General features: G+C 45.1%; 1 protein-coding gene across 1 annotated transcript in view; it reads left to right on the plus strand.

The window, feature by feature from the left end:
* ADGRE5 (adhesion G protein-coupled receptor E5) overlaps positions 1-27,113 on the plus strand; it is a gene marked incomplete at its 5' end in the record, with an annotated part of 183,202 nt that overhangs the window by 133,958 nt on the left and 22,131 nt on the right. The window contains 4 exons of the mRNA XM_082256377.1: positions 2,915-3,065; positions 8,480-8,667; positions 11,720-11,881; positions 17,821-18,012. Coding sequence (XP_082112503.1) covers positions 2,915-3,065; positions 8,480-8,667; positions 11,720-11,881; positions 17,821-18,012 — 693 coding nt within the window. The remainder of the gene's footprint in view (positions 1-2,914; positions 3,066-8,479; positions 8,668-11,719; positions 11,882-17,820; positions 18,013-27,113) is intronic.

The following is a 27,113-nucleotide window of genomic DNA, read 5'->3' on the forward strand; positions in this document are numbered from 1 at the left end:
CACGAAACCACATACAGGTATGTCATTTTGCGCAGGAGGGCCGCAGTATATGTGCGCCAGGCAGCCCTTAAGGGGTTAAACCCATAACTAACGATGTAATATATGGCAGCTTACCAATCATTAGATGTGCTGGCTGCATTAGTTTTCTTTTTTTTAGGCTTTTTCCCCCTCTGTTTTCACCTGGTGATCTGGCTAGTAGCACGCCTCCTGTATTAGAGTGCCTCCACTCTGGATGAATGAGAACATGGAGCACCTTAAAGCCCCGTACACACGTACCGATCGTCGGCCGACCGATCGGCCGTCTTTTGTCCAGGGCTGTCGTGTCTGTTGAAAACTGCAAAAGACTGCACACGAATTTTGTCGGCCAACAACAGCCGACTGCAGAAGTGATGTCATGTGATGGTTAACTTTCCTTGTCTTTTTTCTTTTCTGAGCATGCCCAGTCTTGCAAATCTGCTGTCTGTCGGCCGAAATCTGTACTGACTGGCGAACAATCGGCCGTTCTGGTGTCGGCCTACAAAAATTTTAATGCTTGCACGACAGATTCTGTTCGGCCGAAAGTGCGCTGTCGGCTGTCGGAAGCATCATACTAGCAAGCCTACAATCGGCCGTCGGCCGAATCTTTACGGCCGACAATCGGTACGCCTGTACGGGCCTTTAGACAACAGCATTGTCAGTCTGGGGAGAGGAGAGTGTTAGATTAGCACATTTAGATACACTAAACAAATGAACACCTGAAATAAGTGATGCATCTTGGATGGGATTCCTGATGTGAAGGGCTGGCTCTGGTGTGAAAGGGGCTCCTGGTGTCAAGGAGGGACGCTGGTGTTAAAGGGGGGACTCTGATGGGAAGGGGGGTGGGGGCTTCTGATGAGAATTATGTGTTTTTTTGCCAAAACAAAGGCAGCAACCCTAGTGGCCTCCCTTGTTGTCTGCAGTCTGGCTGGTGAAAATCTATTACTTAGTTGCCCACGCCTGCCCACTAATGCCCCACTGACTTAGATTGGACATACTTCTAGTGCAGGGGCAACATCCCATTCAAGTCTATGGGATAATAGTATGCATACATGCTTTGCTACAGACAGCACAACAGCTGTCGAAGGAGGTAAGTTCAAACCTGTGGGGGGTGATGGGTTTGGGTACAGGGGGAAAAGTTAATTGTATTAGAGGGAACAAAATTAACTTATACTTTAAAAAGGCCCATAGGAATGAATGGTAATGTACAAAAAGGACCCATTCATGTCTGTGCATTTGCTTCATCACATTTTTAAACACTCGTTGCAGTTCACACGTTATAATGTGATCTGCACAATATTTCCAGTGAGCCATTTCACACGCATCATTGCAGAAAAAAAAAGCATGTTTTCAACAATCTGGATTGATGCACCACATATATCAGCATGAAGGACATTCACCAAATGGTGTTGTGGATGCAATGTGTTAAATACATCATAACTATGTAGTCTTTGACCACGATAGCTACTTTTTTGTAGCTGTACATTGTGATTTATAGATCTGTGGCTTACTTAAAGGGTAACTCCACTTTTGTGCGGAAAACAAAAAAGCAAATAAAGAAAAAACAATACAGCGTATACTATTGCGACACAAATCATATTGTAATTGAATGTTATTAAAAATGACCTTTCCTTTTCAATCTGCAGCTGTTGTAATTTTCTGAAAATGCAATCCAATATGGCTACCTGGAGCAGTTCTGTACACAGAATGTATACTGACCACACCCCAGAAACATCATTTCCTGCTTGTGTGATTGGTTCACTGATTTTCCCAGAAGTCTACACTAAGATACAAGTCAGATTTCTGGCATCCCCTGCAACATGTAATTTTTGGTGAGATACACTCAGTAGGAACACATCTAAAGGGATGCAGGCCCAGCAGCTTTCTTTATTAGAGCCCTGCAGCTGCCACAGCTGATAGATAATTATGAAATCACTTCCATTAGACCCACTCAACACAGAGGAACAAACGGGGATTTCTTCAGACTAACAAAAGGAAGGAATCTGCAACAAAATTTGTTAAAATCTCTGCAATGTACAGAGATCACCCAGAGGGGGATGTTTTTTTCTCAACATAAGTGGAGTTACTCTTTAAGAATACGGGTTGTGAAGTACATGGGTATGGTCGGCTATGCAAATCAAGGATACAGTAGGCACATGGATGTTCATGTGATGAGTGTCAGAAAGAAGTGGATGGGAAGGCAATTTTCCTAAGCAGGGACACACACAGTAGTGAAAACATGTTTCCTACAAAAGTGAGGACTTTTTACAACCTCTGCTGTCCCCATGTGGAATGTTTCCTCCCATCCAGGTGTCAGACAGAACAGGAAGACAAGCAAAATCTCCTTTATGGAGATACAGACACCATTCAGAATCTCATTGAAGAAAAATCTTCCTAAACAGGAACACTGATATTGTTTAAGTGCCGGTTCACATTTGTGCGGCTGCGGAGATCTCATGTAATTCGGAGCGCACTGCTCCTTCATTACATGCGATCTCACGTGCGGATGTGAGTTCAGCCATACACTTTGTATGGCTGAATTCGCACTGCATCCGCACCAAAGACGCACAGGAGGCATTTTTTGAGCCGCATCAAAATCGGATCGCACAGTGGTTCACACTTGTGCGATCCGATTCTGTGCGTACTTGCAGATCGCACTGCAATATGCGATCAAACTGGGGGTGTTGTTTTAGTTGACACCCCCTGCGTATCGCATATGGCAGTGTGAACTGCCAGATGTGCAGATGCAATGCGGGAACACGCTGCATATTCGCAGCGTTCCCTCATCGCACAAGTGTGAACCGAGCCTAAAACTTGATAGAATTAAAATGTTTCTAAAATTTAAAAAAGGGTTTTGACAGGAGTTAGGCATTAACTGTTTTGGCTTTTCTGTTTATAGTCTACCATGGCTCCATTAGCAGTCCTTAATGTGTTGTGTGTTTTTGCAGATGCTGTAACGGCTACCAGGGCATCTAGAGACACGGCGATCCCACTGAGTAACAGAAATAGCGCCATACTCTTGGACACACAGACGGCTTTGGGAAATGCCTGTAAGTACTCCACCTGAAATTGATGGGTGCTCAAAGTGAATGCCTCCGATGGTGCCGTGCCAGAACTAGATGCAAATATTCGAAGTCATCAGCAGTTCAAATGTGCTGCTGGTCACTGGTACCCTTATTCCTGCACAGCCAGGCAACACGCATTTTCCACTTGTCTCCAGACACAAGAATTCTGTCTTTAAGCTTGTTTTTGTTGTTTTTTCTTTTTTTAGGGATAACAACTTGGATAGGGTAGAATGGTCATGGGATGCCCAACATGGCTGAAAACCTCTTCTGTACAAAGTGGGGATTCTGGATTGTTCTCCTTCCTGGGCACCCTCAGTCCTTACAGATCAGTGGCAAAAGTCCCTTGAGGACTAGGAGCTCTTTAGTCCCCTTTAGAAAAATAGCACAACAGGTTGCATATTGGTTACAGGAGCATCACCAACTCCCAGCCCTCCTGACTGCCCTTCTAGCAGCCCACCTGGCTGTTCCGAAGATCTCCCAGGACAAGGGATGAATGGTTAAGCACAATGCTGTCCTCAGAAAGCTTGCTACATGTGGCAGTCTTTCCCCTTGTGAACTCCTGGGTGTGCTGATGTACTCGCGTTGTCCTCTTTGCTCCCTGTTGCTCCTAAGGCAAAATTCCTGCACAAATTGAGAACCCCCCCCTCCCCTCCAGACCCAGGGGTTCCCTCCTAGGCCACTGACAGGCCCCTCAACACTCCATCTTCTACCCAACTCCCCTGCTTACCAGGCTTTGCATATTTAAGGGTTGATCCATCCACCCTGCCAGGACATTCTGCCTCGGAATTGGTCAAACACCCTTAAGCATGCATATCCGGTCTTCTTCAAGCTTCCAGATCCAGGGGAAGGTACCAGCTACATGCCTCTGTAGAGCCATCCAGCCTGACCTGTAACCAGTGGCGTATTCAGGTTTTGTGCTGCCCTAGGCCTGACTAAACTTGTGCACCCCCTAATTTAAATATGACCCACCCCTTCCTGTAAAGGCCACACTCCTTCCTGTTTATGACCCGCCCTGTCATCTGTAAACCACAGACCACAACCACAGTCTATCCGTGCAGCCTCATCGGTTCCCATAAGTTCAGCCTCATCAGTGCCCATCAGTGTAGCATATCAGTGCCCATCAGTGCAGCATATCAGTGCCCATGAGTGCAGCATATCAGTGCTGCCTTATCAGCCCCATTAGTGCCCATCTGTGCAGTTTATCCGTACCCACCATTGCCGCCTCATCAGTGGCCATTAGAGCAGCATATAAGTGCCCATCAGTACAGCCTATTAGCGCCCATCAGTGCAGCATATGAGTGCCCATCAGTGCCTGGGGGCAGAGGAGAGTAGGTGGAGCATTTGGCTGCAGTGCCACACTTATTAGCATTGGCGGCCGTCGGGCCAGTTGTATTAAGTGTGGTTGGCAGCCTGCGGTCTGTCAAAATGTCCTGACCGGGCGGTATTATCATACTGGTAGGTAGCAGCGTGACCGCTTTATGGGGGTACCAGACTGATTTGCCTCCTGGCCCAATTCACCACATAAGACTGGCACTATACAAAAAGGGTAGCGCAAGCCGGCGGAGACCCTTTTCGTGCCGGGAGGAGGCTGTTTTTTGGTTTTCGTGCAGGGTGCAGCTTTTTGCTGCCCCCCCCTGTAAAGTGCCGCCCTAGGCCTGGGCCTTTGTTGGCCTAGGCCAAGATACAGCACTGCCTAACCTGACCCAGTTTCTGACTCACATTCATAACATAAATTTGCTTGTACTGACACTAGCAGCACACTAGAGGGTGCTACAAGTGCTTTACATGTTTATTGTGAAGACCGCATCACATAAAGCATAAGAAACTGACACTATGGGGTTGATTTACTAAAACTGTCTGAAGAGTGCAAAATCTGGTGCAGCTCTGTATAGAAATTAGTTTCTAACTTCAGCTTGTTCAAAAAAGCTTTGACAAAAACCTGGAAGCTGATTGGTCTCAATGCAGAGCTGAACCAGATTTTGCGCTCTCCAGTTTTAGTAAATTACCCCCTATGTCACCTTGAGAAATGGAGCCTTTGAGGCCCCCAAAACATTGGCTTATTATGCCTTATGTGACACTGTCTTTTACAAACATGTAAAATACATTTATTTGGACCACTGGTGACATAGCAATTTTGCATCTAGTAAATCACATTTGTCAATAGATTTTTTCACCTCTGCATACCTGACTGTGGCAATTTTGAGACAGGTTTATCATATATAGAACTACAGAACACTTCCCCCTCTCCTCTTCTCCATAACATAGGAATAAGGTGTTCTGTAGTCCAAAGAAATAGCTGAGAACAGGGTCAATATGTATTTTCTGCACTTATTGTTAGGGTTTCCGTACACTTTAATAAGATGCACAGTTAAAGGGTTACTAAACCAACAACAGTAAAATCAGTCTGTATATGCAGATAAGCATGCTTTTATACTCACTGTGGAATCTATCCTCTGCATTGGAGTCGGAGAAAGGCTGCTTTATCCTGTCTTCTCTGATCTTCCCCTCCTTCCACTTTCCCCAATATTTTTCTGGATAATACAGAGCCAGGGGACAGGCTGCACATGCTCAGTTTGGTGTATATTGCTAGGGAATATTTATTTTTTTTTCTTGGGAGGGTGCATGTGATCAGCACAGGCCCAATCAGCACTGTCCAGACAAACTGTCAGGGATCATGCATCCTGATAGGACAGTCAGTGCAGAATGAAAACTCCTACAAGCTTTAACCAGAGGCTGATTGAAGTCACAAGACTACTATACTGCTGATGAGAAAAGGTACAGTATCTCACAAAAGTGTGTACACCCCTCACATTTTTGTAAACATTTTATTATATCTTTTCATGTGACAACACTGAAGAAATGAAACTTTGTTACAATGTAAAGTAGTGCGTGTACAGCTTGTATAACAGTGTGAATTTGCTGTCCCCTCAAAATAACTCAACACACAGCCATTAATGTCTAAACCGCTGGCAACAAAAGTGAGTACACCCCCAAGTGAAAATGTCTTAATTGAGCCCAAGTAGCCATTTCCCCTCCCCAGTGTCATGTGACTCGTTAGTGTTACAAGGTCTCAGGTGTGAATAGGTAGCAGGTGTGTTAAATTTGGTGTTATTGCTCTCACTCTCTCATACTGGTCACTGGAAGTTCAACATGGCACCTCATGTAAAAGAACTCTCCGAGGATCTGATAAAAATAATTATTTCTCTACATAAAGATGGCCTAGGCCAGTGATGGCGAACCTTGGCACCCCAGATGTTTTGGAACTACATTTCCCATGATGCTCATGCTCATACACTCTGCAGGGTAGGCATCATGTAGAGCATCATGGGAAATGTAGTTCCAAAACATCTGGGGTGCCAAGGTTCGCCATCACTGGCCTAGGCTATAAGAAGATTGCCAAGACCCTGAAACTGAGCTGCAGCACGGTGGCCAAGACCATACAGCGGTTTAACAGGACAGGTTCCACTCAGAACAGGCCTCGCCATGGTCGACCAAAGGAATTGAGTGGACGTGTTCAGCATCCTATCCAAAGGTTGTCTTTGGGAAATAAACGTATGAGTGCTGCCAGCATTGCTCCAGAGGTTGAAGGGGTGGGGGGTCAGCCTGTCAGTGTTCAAACCATACGCATCAAATTGGTCTGCATGTCGTCCCAGAAGGAAGCCTCTTCTAAAGATGATGTACAAGAAAGCCCTCAAACAGTTTGCTGAAGACAAGCAGACTAAGGACATGGATTACTGGAACCATGTCCTGTGGTCTGATGAGACCAAGATAAACTTATTTGGTTCAGATGGTGTCAAGCGTGTGTCACGGCAACCAGGTGAGGAGTACAAAAACAAGTGTGTCTTGTCTACAGTCAAGCATGGTGGTGGGAGTGTCATGGTCTGGGGCTGCAGGAGTGCTGCCGGCACTGGGGAGCTGCAGTTCATTGAGGCAACCATGATTGCCAACATGTACTGTGACATACTGAAGCAGAGCATGATCCCCTCCCTTCGGAGACTGGACCTCAGGACAGTATTCTAACATGATAACGACCCCAAACACACCTCCAAGATGACCACTGCCTTGCTAAAGAAGCTGAGGGTAAAGGTGGTGGACTGGCCAAGCATGTTTCCAGACCTAAACCCTATTGAGCATCTGTGGGGCATCCTCAAACGGGAGGTGGAGGAGTGCAAGGTCTCTAACATCCACCAGCTCTGTGATGTCGTCACGGAGGAGTGGGAGAGGACTCCAGTGGCAACCTGTGAAGCTCTGGTGAACTCCATACCCAAGAGAGTTAAGGCAGTGCTGGAAAATAATGGTGGCCACACAAAATATTGACACTTTTGGCACAATTGGGACATTTTCACTTTGGGGTGTACTCATTTTTGTTGCCAGCGGTTTAGACAATAATGGCTGTGTGTTGAGTTATTGTGAAGGGAGAGCAAAGTTACACTGTTATACCAGCTGTACACTCACTACTTTACATTGTAGCAAAGTGTAATTTCTTCGGTGCTGTCACATGAAAAGATATAATAAAATATTTACAAAAATGTGAGGGGTGTACTCACTTTTGTGATGTACTGTATTTAGCAGTTTATATTTACTAAAATAATTGTATTTCCATGTTCTGTGTACTGTGGGAGACCAGATATAGTAAATGCTGGTTCTGGGTTTACTAACACTTTAAAGCGGAGTTCCGGCCACAAAAAAAAAATGTCAATGAACATACCCCCGGGACAGTCAGGGCTAGTACATTCCACAATAGCTAGCCTCTGATCTGTCCCAGTTCGCTCTTACCTTTTAGAAGAAATACTCACTTTTAAATTTCTTCTCCAGCGCTGCCATCTCAGGTGTGGGCAGCTTGAAGCCAGCGCGATCCTCTTCTGCGTCCTCTTCCGTCCTCTTCGGTCCCACGATGCACTGCGCCGGCCCCGCCGTCACTTCCGGGGCCGCAGCGTCATCCCTGCACAGCTTCTGGGCATGCCCAGAAGCTGTTTAGCAAGGTATGACGCGCTTGAACCGGAACTGACGTCGGGGCCGGTGCAGGCGCATTGATTCCTGGGAGTGATGACGTTCAGCTCCCAGGAATCATTGCAAAGCGGAAGTGACGGCGTGGGCTGCACGGCCGAGGTAGGAAGTGGAAGAAAGGTGAGTATTTTTTTTCTGCAATTACAACGTAAGTAAAAAAAAAATCGTACCTTCCCATTTCTTTTTCAGGTTACAAATAGGAAGCGGATGGCCCAAAATCGACTATGTCGATTTTGTTGTCGGAACTCCGCTTTAAGTTACATTTTACATGCTGCAGAACTAATTATAAGTAGGAAGGGATTTATGAATTAAGGTGCATATGGTTATTGAATCCTTCGAATTGTATTTCCCCACACTGACTATCATCCTATAATTTTCTTTTATTCCCGTAGACACATCAGTGTTTGGATGTCTGGAATATGGTAACATTAACAAACTCCTAGAAGGTGCCACACTTCAGAACAATTCACAGAACCAGACGGTGAAACTTGTCTCATCTGTAGTTAGTGTGTTCCTTGGGATTGCTAATACATCTAACCTCAGTGAGCCACTTCAGTTGCAACTTAACTTTACTGATGAGGTAAGGATTAAAAAAGAAAAGTGTTTTGAGCTCTGTGGCTAAAATATGGATCAAGAAGGGGGTCATATAATAGACTGGACAAGGGCTTATAGAGGCAATGTCACCGTGCACACAATGCAGGGCAAAGTGACAGTGTTTCTGGAAAGGTCCCTTTGACCCCTTCTACTCGCCTTAGCAGCACTCCCTCACCGCTCCTTCCTCCTACACAGCCAGTATTAGAATGAACTGTGTCACCAACCCAGGAAGAGATGTCATCACTCCCCTGCTCATGTAACAGTGCCAGGTTTAGCCTGATTGGCTTCTAGACCTGAGCACTGCCACAGGGAAGAAGGTCACATGCTCCTCCATACCTGGAGTGATGGTCATTGTGGCATCATTGGCATGACTGCAGAGGAGGAAGGAGCGATAACTGGTAAGGTGAGTGAGACACTGGTACTTTGCCTTGCATAGACAGTGGGGTTGATTTACTAAATCTGGAGAGTGCAAAATCGGGTGCAGCTCTGCACAGTAGCCAATCAGCTTCTAACTTCTAACTAAAGCCTCAAGGTTTTTCACCTTTCTATGCATTAAGATGACAAACCTTCTGTGCTGCAGTCCCCCCAGACCCCCTCCTTTTTCTTACCCGAGCCCATTCCGATCCAGCGATGTGCACGAGCGCAGCGGCTCCAGCCTCTGTCTCTCTCCTTAGTGGACAGATTGGGGTTTATTTACTAAAGCTAGAGAGGGCAAAATTGGTCACAATTCTGCAGTGAAACAAATTAGCTTCTAACCTCAGCTTGTTTAATTAAGCTATAGCAATAAAACCTGGAAGCTGATTGGGTTCTCTGCAGAACTGTGATTAATTTTGCCCTCTCTAGCTTTAGTAAATAAATCCCATTAAAAGTAGCAGCAGCCATTGGTTTCCGCTGCTGTCAATCAAATCCTGTGACATGGAAGCGGAGTCCCGCTGTCTGTGTCAATAGACGCAGCAGTGGGACTCGGGAGTGAGCCCGCACGGGTGCCCACAGTAAAAGCAGCTTTCCATGGGGGCACCAATGAGGGGGGGGGGGCCTGGGCACCCCAGCAGAAGAGGATCAGGGCTGCTCTGTGCAAAAACATTGCACAGAGCAGGTAAGTGTAGGCATGTTTGTTACGTGCTTGAAAAAGGAGCACGCGCTGGTAGTTCACCACAGTGCACATACTCTGAAATGCGTTGTGAACACGCCGGTGACACACACGGCAGACATTGCAAGTCACCTTACGGTCTAGCCCTCAGACTCATCCCTCCATGCCATCATCACTTCCTGCTGGACAGGACCAGGAGATGAGCGGCATCTTTCTGACCCAAGAGGCAGCCCCATGCAGACACCGGACACCGAATCACCCATGTACCTGAATCCACTTACTTAAATGTAAGTTTTTATTGTATCCTCAGACATTAAACCTTTACAGTCTTACTCAGAGATGCCTGTTTTCTCTGTTTTTATTACATGTTTGGAGACTGTTTCCGCTCCCCTCCAGGCTGGCCCCAAGCCCAGAGACTGTACCCCATCTTTCACATGGACAACAAGGGTGATCTTTAAGACTGCTCTATGGACATTAATCAGTTTTACAAAGAAAATTGATGCTCCTGCGTTTGGGGAGTTGTTTATGCGACTTGGATAGCTGGAAACCGGCCTTAGCTGGTATTGTCATCGTCCTGCTGTGCTGCCCTTCTTAGAGGGTCGGGGAAACCCAAAGAAAACAAAGAAAAATGAAAATAAAGAATGCAGAGGGTTCACCAGCCTAGCGCATTACCTTTAAAACTATTTATTGTTTAGAAAAATGTATGTACATCCTACTCACAAAATTTGATAAAAAGTAGGCACAATGTACGATAATAAATCCACCAAAAAAGTCCACTGGGCATAGTTCTCTGGTACAGATCGTGGTAAGATGTAGACCTCTAAATCCAGCTTACGCGTTTCCGGGGTGTTCCCCTTCCTCAGAAATAATTTGAGGTACAGATGACTAAGCTTTATATAAACATAATGATAGGTCACATGGCTTCTAGTGTAAGGCCGACTCCATTTGGGCTGGTCAGTTAATTAGCATCACATGATTTTGGATTAATTGATCCCAATGCTAGGAAAAGGATGGTATTGCATACAGCTTAAAAAAAGGATAATATATACACATATATACATATCCGAACCAATAATATGTGTTGTATAGGTGTATATGGGACCAAGAATACATATATACATACATTAAATTAGAATTAATCAATGATCCAGACGCTGTGTATAACTCTGTGTATAACTCTGTGTATAACTCTGTGGAACCTATCTGATGCTGGTATGAAGGGGTGCTGGGATACTTGCTTCTAAAGAGCGGTGATTCATGCTTTCCAACATTATTACTGGGTTGATGCAGCATAGTCCCCAACAGTGGTCACAGAGGGAATGACAGGAACGTCATATATAGACAAATACTGGGCACGTCAGACCCACCTATTAGAGCAGGGGTGTCAAACCCAATTTCATCGAGGGCCGCATCAGCATTATGGTTGCCCTCAAAGGGCCGGTTGTATCTGTAAGACTAGATGTCCAGAGCACCTCACCTTACATCAGATGTCAAGAGCCCCCACCCTCCCTTACATCACAGTGCACCCTCTTTATCTTGTGCTGCTTCCTGGAGGGCTAGAGTTTGCTGAATGCTGAGACCAGGGGAGGGAGAGATGAGGTGGTGCTGCAGCTGAACAGAGAGGTACAGAATCTGTATGATGAGTTCTGTTCTCCTCTCTGCTGCAGACTACTGAGACAAGGTAGGAACATAGATGAGGGGGTACTAAAACAAATGAAAGGATGAAAAATAGAACCACCTAACCTATAGGTTGTGTCACTTGAATGAGCTGAATACCTCTGTGAATGAAGAGAACCTTGAAGCAGCTTCTTTACATCTACCAACTGCTGAAGTACACACAGACTGCACTTGTCAGCATTTTGCCATCAGTTGCTTTTGTATTCCATTCCATAACACACAAAAATATATCTAAAAAATGTATTCTTAATAAAGATTTCTCTGCCCTTAGAAGGTGACACCGGACAAGACACACTGTGCCTTCTGGTCTGAAGAGGGTGCTGGCTGGAGCATTGAAGGATGTGAGACACTGGAGAGACACGAGTATGGAGTTGTCTGCAACTGCACTCATTTAACCAGCTTTGCTGTCCTAATGGCTCTGGGTAACATAGAGGTAAATTGCTCTGCACTGCACACCATGCTAGGTTCTGTTTTAACTGCATGTAAAGCATGCTGGGACCTCTAGCTCCTCAGAAATGATAAGTTCTCATATTTGTGAAGGCCTAGAATGTCATGGTTACATAAACACAAGTTGAGCTACATTTTGACCCATCCCTTTGGTTATTGAATATAGTCACTGCACTTGCTCTTCCTTATTAAAGGAAACCTGAATGCGACAACACTTTACTGTACTGAGAAAATGTCACCATAGAACAGACAGTGTCACTTTGTCTTTATGAGTTAGCTGAAAGCAGAACATATAAAAAAGGAATAAAACATTTTGACAATAAATGAACATGTGCAACAACATATTTGGTCTAAGTATTTGGATTTATATACTTTAATATGCACAACTTTGAGAAAAGAAGGTAAAAGGGCGACGTGATTGAAACCTTTAAATACATGAAGGATGTGAATAAGGTTCAGGAGGGCAGTATTTTCATTAGGAAGCTAAGATCAAGAACACGGGGACATAACCGCAAACTAGAAGAAGGAAAATTTCAAGAATAACATTAGAAAGCATTATTTAACTTGAAACATCAGTGAATACTTGGGGCAAACTTCCAGCCGAGGTAGTGAGTCAGTCAACAGAAATGAAATTTAAAGGTGTTTGATACAAAAATAGATCTATACTCAGGCAAAAAGGTTAAATAATAAAAATAAAAAAAATAGCAGACCCGCTTGGTCTATGTATGATGTATATTTACTCCTTCATGTTTCTAAGTATAATCTTTTTTGTCCATTTTTTTATACAGCAGATATTATTGTAACTATCCTTCATACGATTTCTGATTATAGATTTTTTGATTTGATGGCAAAATTTTGATAGATTCTGTATCATTATTTTTAAGATGTGATTGTAATATCAACAGATCCTTGATAGCAGATGATCATATCAATAAATAAATGTACACCTCAACACTTCATGTGTTTGCAGGATTCTACAATGCAGTCCTTATCACTCATCTGCTGCTCCTGTAGTGAAAATTGAGCCCAAAATCTGACTTAAGGCATCCATAGACAAGTTGAATTTTGGGCGATTCCTGCTGAATTGGCTTAAATTTGAGCCAGGGCTGGCACTTCAGGTACCACCTGGCTCGACAAAATTTTGATTAAAGCCAGGTGGAAAATTATTGTTTGCACAATGTGTCAGAAGCAGTCCCTGTTTGGGTATTCATGCAGCTGCCATTGCTGTGGCTGCCTGGATACAATAGATAAATTGAAAAATAGTTGTGTGCCACGGGCTTTATAATGTATAGCAGCAGCCTGCAACTAATAGGTGGAATGCATAGTGAAGTTATTAATGATGTGGCGCTACAGTGCCAATATTATTACTCCTTGGCCGATAATATATAAATCAGGCGAGGTTCACCTCAACTGATTTATGTATTATCAGCCAAGGAGAAATCATATTGATACTGTAGTGCCACACCATTATTCACTTCACATTCCTGGATACAATAACTGGCAGTGGAGATTTATCCATTCAACCTGTTAGCCTGGATGGGGAAAACTATTAACTTTCTCAATAGAGTTGTGTATGATGGCCTTTAGGATTACACTCAATGGTCAGATTCTTTCAAGATCTATCTGAATAGGCAAAGCAAATGTTTGCTTTAAACAAGTAAAGCAAGATGTCACTGATCCAGCCACTCAGCATTGCTACTGCGCTTTTGGTAAATACAAGGAGCAATGCATAAAGGCAACAATGCAGTTATCTTGCATATAGATTTTAGATTCTGTTTATTAATCATTTAGCAGGAAATAAGGGTGCTTTACTTGATATACAAATTCCAATTATTGGTAAATTGGGTCTAAAATATTCTTTCTTGGCCAATATATGGCTCCAAAAACTCTGGATTCTGGTGGGACAGTGGATACATCAACAGTGTCTCTAATTGTATCTTAATTGTCACATCTCTTTTGTGTCCAGTGGGAAATTATTGCAATCTGCCTGTTGAACATTGGGGAACTGCCTATAAATTTGCATTTATGTACAGCACGCCTGTGGGACATCATTTTTCACAATCAGAACATTCTTTGGAAGACATGAGGTTTTCAATGTTAAAGGGACCATTGTAAATACAGTAAAACCTTGGTTTAAGAGTAACTTGGTTTAAGAGCGCTTTGCAAGACAAGCAAAATTTTCAAATATATTTTGACTTGATATACAAGCGATGTCTTGATATACAAGTAGCCTCAAGTCACAGCTGAGTTTAAAAGAGGCACCTCTAAGTGTAGCAATATGGTTACATTTAATTAAGGTACAACATTTAGCAACTCACATGGTTGATGATTAAAAGAGGCACATCTAAGTATGCAGGCATCCGGGGTAAAGCTGTCCACATAGGACCATCCTCTGCACCGTCATCAACGTCATCCTTTCCATGCTGCCCCTCGCTTTCAGATCGTTTTACTGCAGGGTGGTCTTCCTGGTCTGGATTACAGACTAGCAGCTGGCAGTGCAGAAGATGGTCTATGTGGACAGCTTTACCCCGGATGCCTGCATACTTAGATGTGCCTCTTTTATTCATCAACCATGTGAGTTTCTAAATGTTGTACCTTCATTAAATGTAACCATATTGCTACACTTAGAGGAGCCCCTTTTCTCTTTGATACCCTGTAGCTCCTGCTGGATTTTGCTTCCAATCCCCTTGTGGAAGCGGCTATTTGTGGATGGACATTTTATGGTTACACAACCTATCGCAATGCTATAATCTTTTTATATGGACTATAAATTGAAGTATTTATGAATAAATGGTTGTGGAACGAATCATCTGAGTTTCCATTATTTTTTATGGGGAAATTCGCTTTGATATAAGAGTGCTTTGGATTACAAGCATGCTTCCGGAACGAATTATGCTCGCAATCCAAGGTTTTACTGTACTCTGAAAAGAAAAACCTTTGAACTATGAATGGTAATTCAGTTTGACATAGGAGAAATAATGGACCGAAGGTGCACCTCTTGCCCCCTTTGACTCCCTGTTTCCCTTCCGTATTCCACAGCTCACTCCTCTATTCCTCGTCTGGCTAAATTGTTCACTTTTATTGCCCCATGTGTGTTTTTTTTTTTTTCAAAGATTGCTGTCTCTGCAGGTTTGTCCTAAAGGCTAAGTTATCTTTTGCACTATGCTACATGGTACAAAGCGTATTTAGGGTGTAACATGTAACATGGTGCAAATGCCATCACCCACCACCCTCATACTGCCCACTGCCCTGTGACAGTGTGCAGGGGTTCTTCTTCCCAACTCTAGAAAAGGAATGGATAGAGGGCGCACCAGCCTAGAGCATTATCTTTAAAACAATTTATTAAAATAAAAAGACATACACATTATACTCACAAAGCAAATGTGAAACATGGTTCATCAGAGCTCTGATGAAGGGGGAACACCCCAAAACACGTAAGAGGTTCTTTGGAGATCCACATCCTACCACGGCCTGCGTCAGCAGAGGATGCTCAGTGGAGACTCTTGGTGGTTCTTTATCGCTCATGTTTGCCCGTGTTTCACATTTGCTTTGAGAGTATAATATGTATGTCTTTTTATTTTAATAAATTGTTTTAAAAATAATGCGCTAGGCTGGTGCGCCCTCTGTCCATTCCTTTTCTAGAGTTTGCTTGGGTTACCACAACCTGTTGAAAGTGGCAGCACAGCCGGGACAACCTCCAGTAGACCTGAATCGCATTCTTAGGATACCCACCCCAAGGCTACCCCTCAAGCGCAGGAGTCATTTACTCTTTGTACATAGTTCTTCTTCCCAACACCCACTATCACTTTTAATCTGTGAATGAACTACAAGTTCTGTGCCACTGTGGAATATGAACTTTTAACTCTCAATAGACTAAAAGTGAGGCAATGAGCGCAATCATAGTCCATTGACACTTCCTACAGCTCTGCAACAAAAAAACGTTTACAGAGGTACAGGCAAAGAACTGGAGGAAGGGGTGCAATACTTGCAGGCTCCTGTAAAAAAAAATAATTAATGCACATTTTTCCTGCAAAAATATGTGCATTTATTTTTTTTTTTTTAAGCTTATCTTAACTTTTAACATTCAGCTAAACCTTTGGATATTAGTATTGCTTGGACCTAGAAAAGGGAGGTAGACAACTGAAAGCTAAAAAATACTTGGGTTGGTGTACTAAAACTGGAGATTGCAAAATCTGATCCAGCTCTACACAGAAACCAATCAGCTTCCAGATTTTTTATGTCAAAGCCAAATTGAACAAGCTGAAGTTAGAAGCTGATTGGCTACCATGCAGAGCTGTACCAGATTTTGCACTCTCCAGTTTTATCAAATCAATCCCACTGTTAGTTCTGCATTCCTAACTATTCCTCTGCCCCTCCTCAAAAATGCTGACTATGCCTGCCGCTTCCACCCATGTGCTCCTTACAAAGCATAAAAAAGGGGATAGCAAGAGAGCCATACAAAGAAAGGGAACGTACCCACGCAGCATGAGGCTAAAAAGTCAAAACTTTATTAATAGTGAAGTGGATAAAAAAGTAGTAATATATATCGGCAACTGGTCACATACAAGGACATACATACATATTAAAATAATTCATGCAGTGAATGGAACCAATAATGGTACTAGCGGGCCATGCATCTAGAGCTCAATATGGGTCATAATGAAAAGGAACAGTAGATAAACTGCAATATTCAAAAAGAACTTGATGCAATTGCTGAAATTACATGTAGATGAAACATGCGTCCTGATTTCACAGCTGATGATTTCCCAATCAACAGATTCAGGCTACACCTGATTATAACTGGAAAAAAGGAAAAACATCAGCATAGCATGTGAATCGCTCTTCATAGTGCAACAAATAGAATGAATTTGGCTCAGCAGTTGTGATCAATTAGAGTTAAATTCACAAGAGCACAGGAGTTGTGCGTTTGGCAAAGTAGTATTCCACTGGCTTAGAGATACTGAAACTAAAATAGAGTCCGAAGAAAAAAAAAGTAATGTGCTATGCAATTCAAAAACCAGTCATTTCAATGAATCGCTCTTCAAAGTGCAACAAATGAAATCAATCTGGTTCAGCAATTGTGATCAATAAGAGTCCAATTCAAATCACAAGAGCACAAGAGTTGTGCGTTTGGCAGAACTTTATCAGTATTCACTTGATTTTACAGCTGAGGATTTCCCAATCAACAGATTCAGGATAAACATACTGTAATTGTAATGCTCCAAGCTGCTTCAACCGACCCTCAAAGTGGGAGATATCCAGTAATTGAAAAGCCGCTTTGCTTTGCTGGTCACTCAAATCCTTTGTATATGTCAGCAGATTCCGAATTCATTTGCAGATGCCACAAGTCAGTGTGAGCCGATTGCCCGTATAAGCCCTGAGTGAGGAGAGCCCAATGATTGTACACAGGCGGGCCGAAAGCTGAACAGCTGATGCCGGTAAAGTCACTCCGCCTTGCATACAGACCTTAGATGAAACCCAGGGTTGTTCCACTCACTACCTGAATGAGACTGACGTCATGTGATAACGTGTTTCGTTCGCCCAATCAGCGAACTTTATCCACTTCACTATTAATAAAGTTTTGACTTTTTAGCCTCATACTGCATGGGTATGTTCCCTTTCTTTGTATGGATCTCTTGCTATCCCCTTTTTTTGTTATGGTTGTATACCATTGGGAGTCCCACACCCCCATCTTCACTGTAGGGGTGAGTCGGTAAGGCCATTATTCCTCGCCTACATGCCAGGCACACTTCTGGGTTGTATATCAGTTCTTTCTAATACATGCTCCTTTCAAAGCAACCATACTATTGGTTCCCACAATGCAAAGTGTTCTGTGAGTGGAGGAGGCTGACTACTTATTTATCCGCCTACCCTCCAATCAGTTAGAACAAGGCTTTACTTTTTATTTTCTCTTTCATCCCCTAGAGCTGGACGCTGGATCTCATCACGCAAATTGGGCTTTCAATCTCAATCGTGTGCCTTTTCGCTGCCATCATAACATTTTGCTTGTGTCGATTTCTACGCGGAACACGAAACACTATCCACATACACCTGTGTGTTTCCCTTTTGCTTGGCCACTGCATCTTTCTAATTGGAGTCGAAGCTACTACCAACAAGGTAAGTTGCTTTACTACATATGGATTTATTTAAAAATGACCCAGAGTTTAACAAAATCCAGATTAACATTCCCTGCAAGAGAATAGGTATTATAGCCACCTCTCTGGTGTCCTGAATCTCCTTCTTCCTCTCCACTCTGTCAGTGATTTTGGCATTCAGTGCTTCCTTTGAGTTCCGGATGCCTGTATCTCATGCCGCCTAATGTGGTTACATCCTCTGACCCCCCGGGTCACTGCTGAGTCTAGAGGATGGAACCATGACATGGGGCAGGGGACAGAGACATCAGACACTCCCAAAAGTGTTGAACGCCAAAGACACTACACTGATGGAGGCTGCAGCGCTGAAATAGAGGAGAATAGACACAGGCTTTCAGGCTTTACCTCTTCTTTTGTAGGGAACTTTCTTAGAAGAAGCTTAGGGGTTGAGATATAATGTGGGGGGAAGAAGTTGGAAACGGCGCTACCTGAGGTAAGTGCAAAATGTGAGTGGGGTAGAGGAAAAATATATATTCTGCCATAAAGCCCCGACTGGTGGAGGGCTGCAGTGATGGTTGACTTTCTACAACTTTCTCCCATCTCCTGACTGCATCTCTGGAGCTCAGCCACAGTGATCTTTGGGTTCTTCTTTACCTCTCTCACCAAGGCTCTTCTCCCCCGATAGCTCAGTTTGGCCGGACGGCCAGCTCTAGGAAGGGTTCTGGTCGTCCCAAATGTCGTCCATTTGAGGATTATGGAGGCCACTGTGCTCTTAGGAACCTTAAGTGCAGCAGAAATATTTTTGTAACCTTGGCCAGATCTGTGCCTTGCCACAATTCTGTCTCTGAGCCCTTCAGGCAGTTCCTTTGACCTCGTGATTCTCATTTGCTCTGACATGCATTGTGATCTGGAAGGTCTTATATAGACAGGTGTGTGGCTTTCCTAATCAAGTCCAATCAGTATAATCAAACACAGCTGGACTCAAATGAAGGTGTATAACCATCTCAAGGATGATCAGAAGAAATGGAAAGCACCTGAGTTAAATATATGAGTGTCACAGCAAAGGGTCTGAATACTGAGGACCATGTGATATTTCAGTTTTTCTTTTTTAATAAATCTGCAACAATGTCAACAATTCTGTGTTTTTCCGTCAATATGGGGAGCTGTGTGTACATTCATGAGGAAGAAGAAAGATTTTAGCAAATGGCTGCAATATAACAAAGAGTGAAAAATTTAAGGGGGTCTGAATACTTTCCGTACCCACTGTATATACACAGGTGTATAGCAAGAACAACTAAATTGGAAACTACCTAAAGTGACACCTTTTTGCAGCTCTCACATCACCGTGTTTTAAACCAAGGCTATAGGGGTTTTGGATCAGATTTTTGAAAATATTTTTTAAAGTTGTAGGTTTTTAAAGTGACCCTTACCATGTTGTTTGCTATCCTATCTAATAGCACTTATGTATAGGGGCTGTTGTGAGATTTTTATTGATCCCTGCCCCAAGTCACAGCTCTCTAGCAATCCCTAGATAACAGCTGTGAAAAATCAGTGTAGCGATTGACTTTACTCCTTTAGTTATAACTAGTTAGGTTTGCAGAACTTTAGCAAACCCGTGATAATATCAGACGATGCATTTCAGACTTAAAGCGGAGTTCCTGGCAAAAAAAATGTTTGAGATAAAAATACCCCTAGGACAGTCAGGGCTAGTGCATTTAAGCAACGATAGCCTCTGAACTGTCCCCTGTTTAACATACCTGTAAGAAGCAATACTTACCTTGAAAATGTCTTGTCCAGCACTGCCATCTCAGGTGTGGGCAGCTGAAGCCGGAGCGTCCCTCTTCGTGTCCTCTTCGGTGATGTCGGAAGTCCCAGAATGCCCTGCTCGTCACTTCCGGGGCAGGCGCGTCATCCCACAGCTGGTTCTGCGCATGCCCAGAAGCTGTTCAGCAGGGAATGACGCGCCTGCACCAGAAGTGACGAGGGACACCGGTGCAAGCGCACTGACTCCTGAGATTGATGACGCTCATCTCCCAGGAGTCAATGCAAAGGAAGAAGTGACGTTGGGGGCCACGGCCGCAGAGGGAGGAAGTGGAAGGAAGGGGAAGGAAGGCAAGTTAATTTTCATAAAAATTTAGGTAAGGGAAACAAAAAAAAAATAACTATTAAATTCTTTTTCAGGTTGTTTTAATGTACCAGAAACTGCAAAGTGGAAAAATAGCCCGAAACTCCGCTTTAATGTCTTTAGTTGCTAACCGCAAATGAAAACATTAAGTCTGAAATGCATAATCTGGTATTACCACGTCTTGGTTAAATTAATAAGTAGGTAGTTTGGGCATTAGATGTGGTTACCTCCTGTCACCTTATTGTGAACTATTGTGAAGAGGACTACTGGAACGATCTTGTATAAATATATACTACAGTAAGCCACTGCCCTGACAATGTTAATTTTATTAGCACTAACTCTACCTGTAACCCTTAACCTCCCTGTAAACCTAATACTCCTTGTAACCCTCATACACCCTCCCTGTAACCCTAACACCAATACTTACTGTAAACCTCACACTAAAGGGCTGTACACATAGGCCAAAAATAGGGCGGCATTGGCCAGTCTGACCAAAGAAGGGGAATGACCGAAAAAGGTCTGTTGATCGGCACCCGATCAGTGAGTGTTCTCAGCTGATCGGTGTGTTCTGGGGGGGGGGGGGCGGAGACCCCTTGTCCAGACACAGTAGCTCAGTGGGGGAGATCAGATTGTTAGTACAGTGGCTCCTCCTGACTAGAGGTGTACCGAACTGTTCGCCGGCGGACAGTTCCCGGCAAACTTAGCATGTTCGCGTTCGCCGCTGTGGGCGAACTTGGCATGTTCGCGTTCGCCGCTGCGGGCGAACATATGCGATGTTCGGTCCGCCCCCTATAATACATCATTGAGGCAAACTTTGACCCTGAACTTCACAGTCAGCAGGCACATTTCCAGCCAATCAGCATACCTCCCTCCCACACCCTCCCACCTCCTATAAATAAGCAAGGGCAGCATCCATCTTAGATCATTCTGAAGCAGTGTGTGTTAGTGAGAGCAGGGAGAGCTGCTGCTGCTGCTGTTAAGCTAGGGACAGTTAGTTCGTGTTCCTGGTCTTGCAGTGTTCTTGGTCCACTACTGCTGTAAGGACAGCATCCTGACAGCACCCCAAAAAGCCCTTCTAAGGGCTGGTATTTGTGTAATTTTTATATATATATATATATATATATATATATATATATATCTAGTGTCCCCAAAAGCCCTTTTAAGGGCTGGTAATTGAGTTTTTTCTTTTTATATATACATATATATCTATTGTACACTGCAGTTGCCTTCCCGCTGTGTGTGAGAGGCCACAGACCCACCACAGACTGTACTGTGTGCACACCACACTCATTTCGGGTGGCACAGGCACAGTACCTTGCATTTTAAAAAATATTTTTTTTTTTCCTCTATCATTATTGCAGTGAGTGCTGTGTCAGGTCCACAGAGTGCACTGTACCCACTGCAGTGCACTGCCCACCACTGATATATATACAGTGGCACAGCATCTTGTTGCAAATTGAAAAAAAAAATATTTTTTATTATTGCAGTTGCCTGGGCTGCCAGTGACTGTCAGGTCCACAGAGTGTACTGTGCCCACTGCAGTGCCACTGCGTGCCCACCCACCACTGATATATACGGTGGCACAGCAGCTTGCAAAGTAAAAAAATATATATTTTTTTTATAATTGCAGTTGCCTGGGTGCCAGTGACTGTCAGGTCCACAGAGAGTGTACTGTGCCACTGCCCACCCACCACTGATATATAAGGTGGCACAGCAGCTTGCAAAGTAAAAAAATATATATTTTTTTTATAATTGCAGTTGCCTGGGTGCCAGTGACTGTCAGGTCCACAGAGAGTGTACTGTGCCACTGCCCATCCACCACTGATATATAAGGTGGCACAGCAGCTTGCAAAGCAAACAAATATATTTTTTTTTATAATTGCAGTTGCCTGGGTGCCAGTGACTGTCAGGTCCACAGAGAGTGTACTGTGCCACTGCCCACCCACCACTGATATATAAGGTGGCACAGCAGCTTGCAAAGTAAAAAAATATATATTTTTTTTATAATTGCAGTTGCCTGGGTGCCAGAGTGACTGTCAGGTCCACAGAGAGTGTACTGTGCCACTGCCCACCCACCACTGATATATAAGGTGGCACAGCAGCTTGCAAAGTAAAAAAATATATATTTTTTTTATAATTGCAGTTGCCTGGGTGCCAGAGTGACTGTCAGGTCCACAGAGAGTGTACTGTGCCACTGCCCACCCACCACTGATATATAAGGTGGCACAGCAGCTTGCAAAGTAAAAAAATATATATTTTTTTTATAATTGCAGTTGCCTGGGTGCCAGCGACTGTCAGTGCCGGTTCACACTTATGCGAGTGCGGGAAGGCTGCGAATTCGCAGCCTGTTCCCGCATCGCACACGCACCCCCGGCAGTTCACACTGCCATATGCGATACGCTGGGGGTGTCAATGTAATGTTAACGACACCCCCAGTTTGATCGCATATCGCAGTGCGATCGTGCAGTTCGCACAGAATCGGATCGCACAAGTGTGAACCGCTGTGCGATCCGATCCTGATGCGGCTGCAAAAATGCCTCCTGTGCGTGTTTGCTGCGGGTGCGATGCGAATTTAGCCATAGAAACTGTATGGCTAAACTCGCACCGCACAGCCGATCGCATGTAATGTCGGAGCAGTGTGCTCCGATATTACATGCGAACCCGGCACTCGCAGAAGTGTGAACCGGCACTCAGGTCCACAGAGAGTGTACTGTGCCACTGCCCACCCACCACTGATATATAAGGTGGCACAGCAGCTTGCAAAGTAAAAAAATATATAATTTTTTTATAATTGCAGTTGCCTGGGTGCCAGTGACTGTCAGGTCCACAGAGAGTGTACTGTGCCACTGCCCACCCACCCACTGATATATAAGGTGGCACAGCAGCTTGCAAAGTAAAAAAATATATATTTGTTTTATAATTGCAGTTGCCTGGGTGCCAGTGACTGTCAGGTCCACAGAGTGTACTGTACCCACTGCCCAACACTCCTATAGGGTGGCACAGCACCTTGCACTCATAGTACAACACATTTAAAAAAAAAAATGACAGGCAGAGGCAGGCCACCCCGCAAGGGCCGTCGTGGTCGTGGTGCTGTGATTTCCTTAGGCCCTAGAATAATGCCCAGTGTTCAGAGGCCACCACAGACCCTGAACTCAAAAAATTCTGAGGACATAGTTGACTGGCTTACACAGGACACCCAATCGTCTACAGCTTCCGCTCGGAACCTTAATGCACCATCCTCCTCCAGCTCAGCTTCGGGCACCTCTCAATTTACCACTCGCCAGCCCGCCGGCACCACCACCAACACTAGCACCACAGCCGCTTCACTTGATCCGTCAGAGGAGTTATTTTCACATCAGTTGGAAGAAATAAGTGATGCGCAACTATTAGTGCCAGAGGATGTAGATAACGGGGATATGTCTCAGTCAGGCAGCATTATACACATGGACGTACATTGTGATGATGATGATGATGTTGTACCTGCTGCTGCTGCCTTTGCTGAGTTGTCAAGTGAAGCGGCTGATGATGACGATGTGTCTGTGGATGTCACCTGGGTGCCTGCTCGAAGAGCAGAAGAAGAGGGGGAAAGTTCAGATGGGGAGACAGAGGAGGAGGAGGAGGCGACGAGTTGGAAGCAGGGGGAGGAGGTCATCGCAAGGAGCTAGTGGCGCAGTCAGACAGCATGTATATTCGGCACCCGGGGTCAGCCAGACAGCACGCCAATCAACGCAAGCTGTTGCCACCACCAGAATGCCGTCCTTGCAAAGCTCAGCAGTGTGGCATTTTTTTTGTGTGTCTGCCTCTGATATCAGCGATGCCATTTGTAACCTGTGCCAAAAGAAACTGAGTCGTGGGAAGTCCAACACCCACCTAGGTACAACTGCTTTGCGAAGGCACATGATCTCACATCACAAACGCCTATGGGATCAACACATGAGTAAAAGCAGCACACAAACTGAAAGCCACCATCCTCCTCCTGGTCCAGCATCTTCAGCCACGTCAACCACTGCTGTCCTCCATGCCCCCTATCAACAACCCGCCCCTCCGCCTCTCACCTTCAGCAGTTCCTGCTCATCTGCCCACAGTCAGGTGTCTGTCAAGGAAATGTTTGAGCGTAAGAAGCCAATCTCACAGAGTCACCCCCTTGCCCGGCGTCTGACAGCTGGCTTGTCGGAACTCTTAGCCCGCCAGCTTTTACCATACAAGCTGGTGGAGTCTGAGGCCTTCAAAAAATTTGTCGCTATTGGGACACCGCAGTGGAAGGTACCCGGCCAAAATTATTTTTCACAAAAGGCAATCCCCAACCTGTACTCTATTGTGGAAAATGAAATCATGTCACGTCTGGCACACAGTGTTGGGGCAAGGGTCCATCTGACCACTGATAGCTGGTCTGCAAAGCACGGTCAGGGCAGGTATATCACTTACACTGCGCATTGGGTAAACCTGCTGGCGGCTGCCAAGTATGGAATGCGTGGCTCTGCTGCAGAGGAGTTGGTGACACCGCCACGACTTGCAGGCAGGCCTGCTGCCACCGCCTCTACTCCTCCTACTCCATCCTCTTTGCTAACCTCCTCGGCTGAGTCCTCTTCTGCTGTTGCGTCTTGCTCCACACCAACTGCACCCCCCCAGCTCCCCAGGGGCTATTCCACATGCCAGAAACGACAGTGTCACGCTGTCTTGGGGTTGACTTGCCTGAAAGCAGAGAGTCACACCGGACCAGCACTACTATCCGCCCGGAACGCACAGGTGGATCAGTGGCTGACCCCGCACCAACTGGAGATCGGCAAAGTGGTGTGTGACAACGGAAGCAATTTGTTGGCGGCATTGAATTTGGGCAAGTTGACACATGTGTCGGCCGTGCATGGCACATGTGTTGAATCTGATTGTACAATGCTTTGTGCAGAAGTACCCAGGCTTACAGGACGTCCTCAAGCAGGCCAGGAAGGTGTGTGGCCATTTCAGGCGTTCCTACACGGCCATGGCGCACTTTGCAGATATTCAGCGGCGAAACAACATGCCAGTCAGGGCGCTTGATTTGCTACAGCCCGTCACGTTGGAATTCAACACTGCTAATGTTCGACCGCCTGCTCCAACAAGAAAAAGCGGTCAACGAGTATTTGTATGACCGGGGTGCTAGGACAGCCTCTGCGGAGCTGGGTATTTTTTTGCCACGTTACTGGACGCTCATGCGCAATGCCTGTAGGCTCATGCGTCCTTTTGAGGAGGTGACAAACCTAATCAGTCGCACCGAAGGCACCATCAGCGACATCATCCCATATGTTTTCTTCCTGGAGCGTGCCCTGCGAAGAGTGCTGGATCAGGCCGTAGATGAGAGTGAAGAGGAAGAGTTGTGGTCACCATCACCACCAGAAACAGCCTTACCATCGCTTGCTGGACCTGCGGCAACACTGGAAGAGGAGTCTGAGGAAGAGGAGTCAGAGGAGGAATGTGGCTTTGAGGAGGAGGAACACCAACCACAGCAGGCATCCCAGGGTGCTCGTTGTCACCTATCTGGTACCCGTGGTGTTGTACGTGGCTGGGGGGAAGAACACACCTTCAATGACATCAGTGAGGACGAGGAATTGGACATGAGTAGCTCGGCATCCAACCTTGTGCAAATGGGGTCTTTCATGCTGTCATGCCTGTTGAGGGACCCTCGTATAAAAAGGCTGAAGGAGAACGACCTGTACTGGGTGGCCACGCTACTAGACCCCCGGTATAAGCAGAAAGTCTCTGATATGTTACCTAATTACCGGCAGGCGCAAAGGATGCAGCAGCTACAAAATAAGTTGAAAAGTATGCTTTACACCGCATATAAGGGTGATGTCACAGCACAACGGGAATCCAACAGGGGAAGAGGTGAAAGTAATCCTCCTCCTACCACCACAACCACGCCGGCAAGGACAGGACGCTTTACAGACGTCTTGTTGATGGAGGACATGCGGAGCTTTTTTAGTCCTACGCATCGCCACAGCCCTTCGGGGTCCACCCTCAGAGAACGACTCGACCGACAGGTAGCAGACTACCTTGCCTTAACTGCAGATATCGACACTCTGAGGAGCGATGAACCCCTTGACTACTGGGTGTGCAGGCTTGACCTGTGGCCTGAGCTATCCCAATTTGCCATTGAACTTCTGGCCTGCCCCGCTTCAAGTGTGCTGTCATAAAGGACCTTCAGCGCAGCAGGAGGTATTGTCACTGAGAAGAGAAGTCGCCTAGGTCAAAAAAGTCTTGATTACCTCACGTTTATTAAGATGAATGAGGCATGGATCCCGAAGGGACTGACAGTGGGGAATGCATTTGACTAAAAAAGGCCTGGTGATGACTGAGATGCCTTGGGCTAAAAATGGTCCACACGCTGCTGTATTTAATCATTCTCTGCATGCCGGATGACTTATGTGACGTCTCCGCCACCAACTACGGTTCAAGCCGCAATGTTTTAGTGCACTTTCTGCCTTGAAAACCTCAATTTTTCAGGCCGCTGCTAAAGCAGCGGCTGCAACAATACCTGCTTTTTCATGCATGTGTACATGCCTAATTTTTCTGGCCTCTGGTGCTACACTGTGGCTGCAAAAAAACAAAAAAAAAGGCACATACATGTGTCAATTCCCCTTTGTGATCGTTACCTTGTCGTGGTGAAGGGGCTTGCGTATCACAATGAAGCGATCACCTCTAGGAGGGTGTTGGCACACCCCAGATGATAAGGTCGTTGCTTCATTGTGAACAGACCAAAAGCGATCCGCGGGATAATTTTTCATAGAAAAAACATTCATTTTCTTTCATTCTTTCTGCGGAGCTGGGTATTTTTTGGCCGCGTTACTGAATGCTCATGAACAATGGCTGTAGGCTCATGCGTCCTTTTGTGGAGGTGACAAACCTGGTGGTCAGTCGAACCCAAGGCAACATCATCGACCTCATCCCATATGCGTTTTTTCTGGAGCGTGCCCTGCGAAGAGTACTGGATCAGGCTGTAGATGAGCATGAAGAGGAAGAGTTATGGT

This window comes from Pelophylax lessonae, assembly GCF_965119305.1.
Source record: "Pelophylax lessonae genome assembly, chromosome: 4".
NCBI lineage: Eukaryota > Metazoa > Chordata > Amphibia > Anura > Ranidae > Pelophylax > Pelophylax lessonae.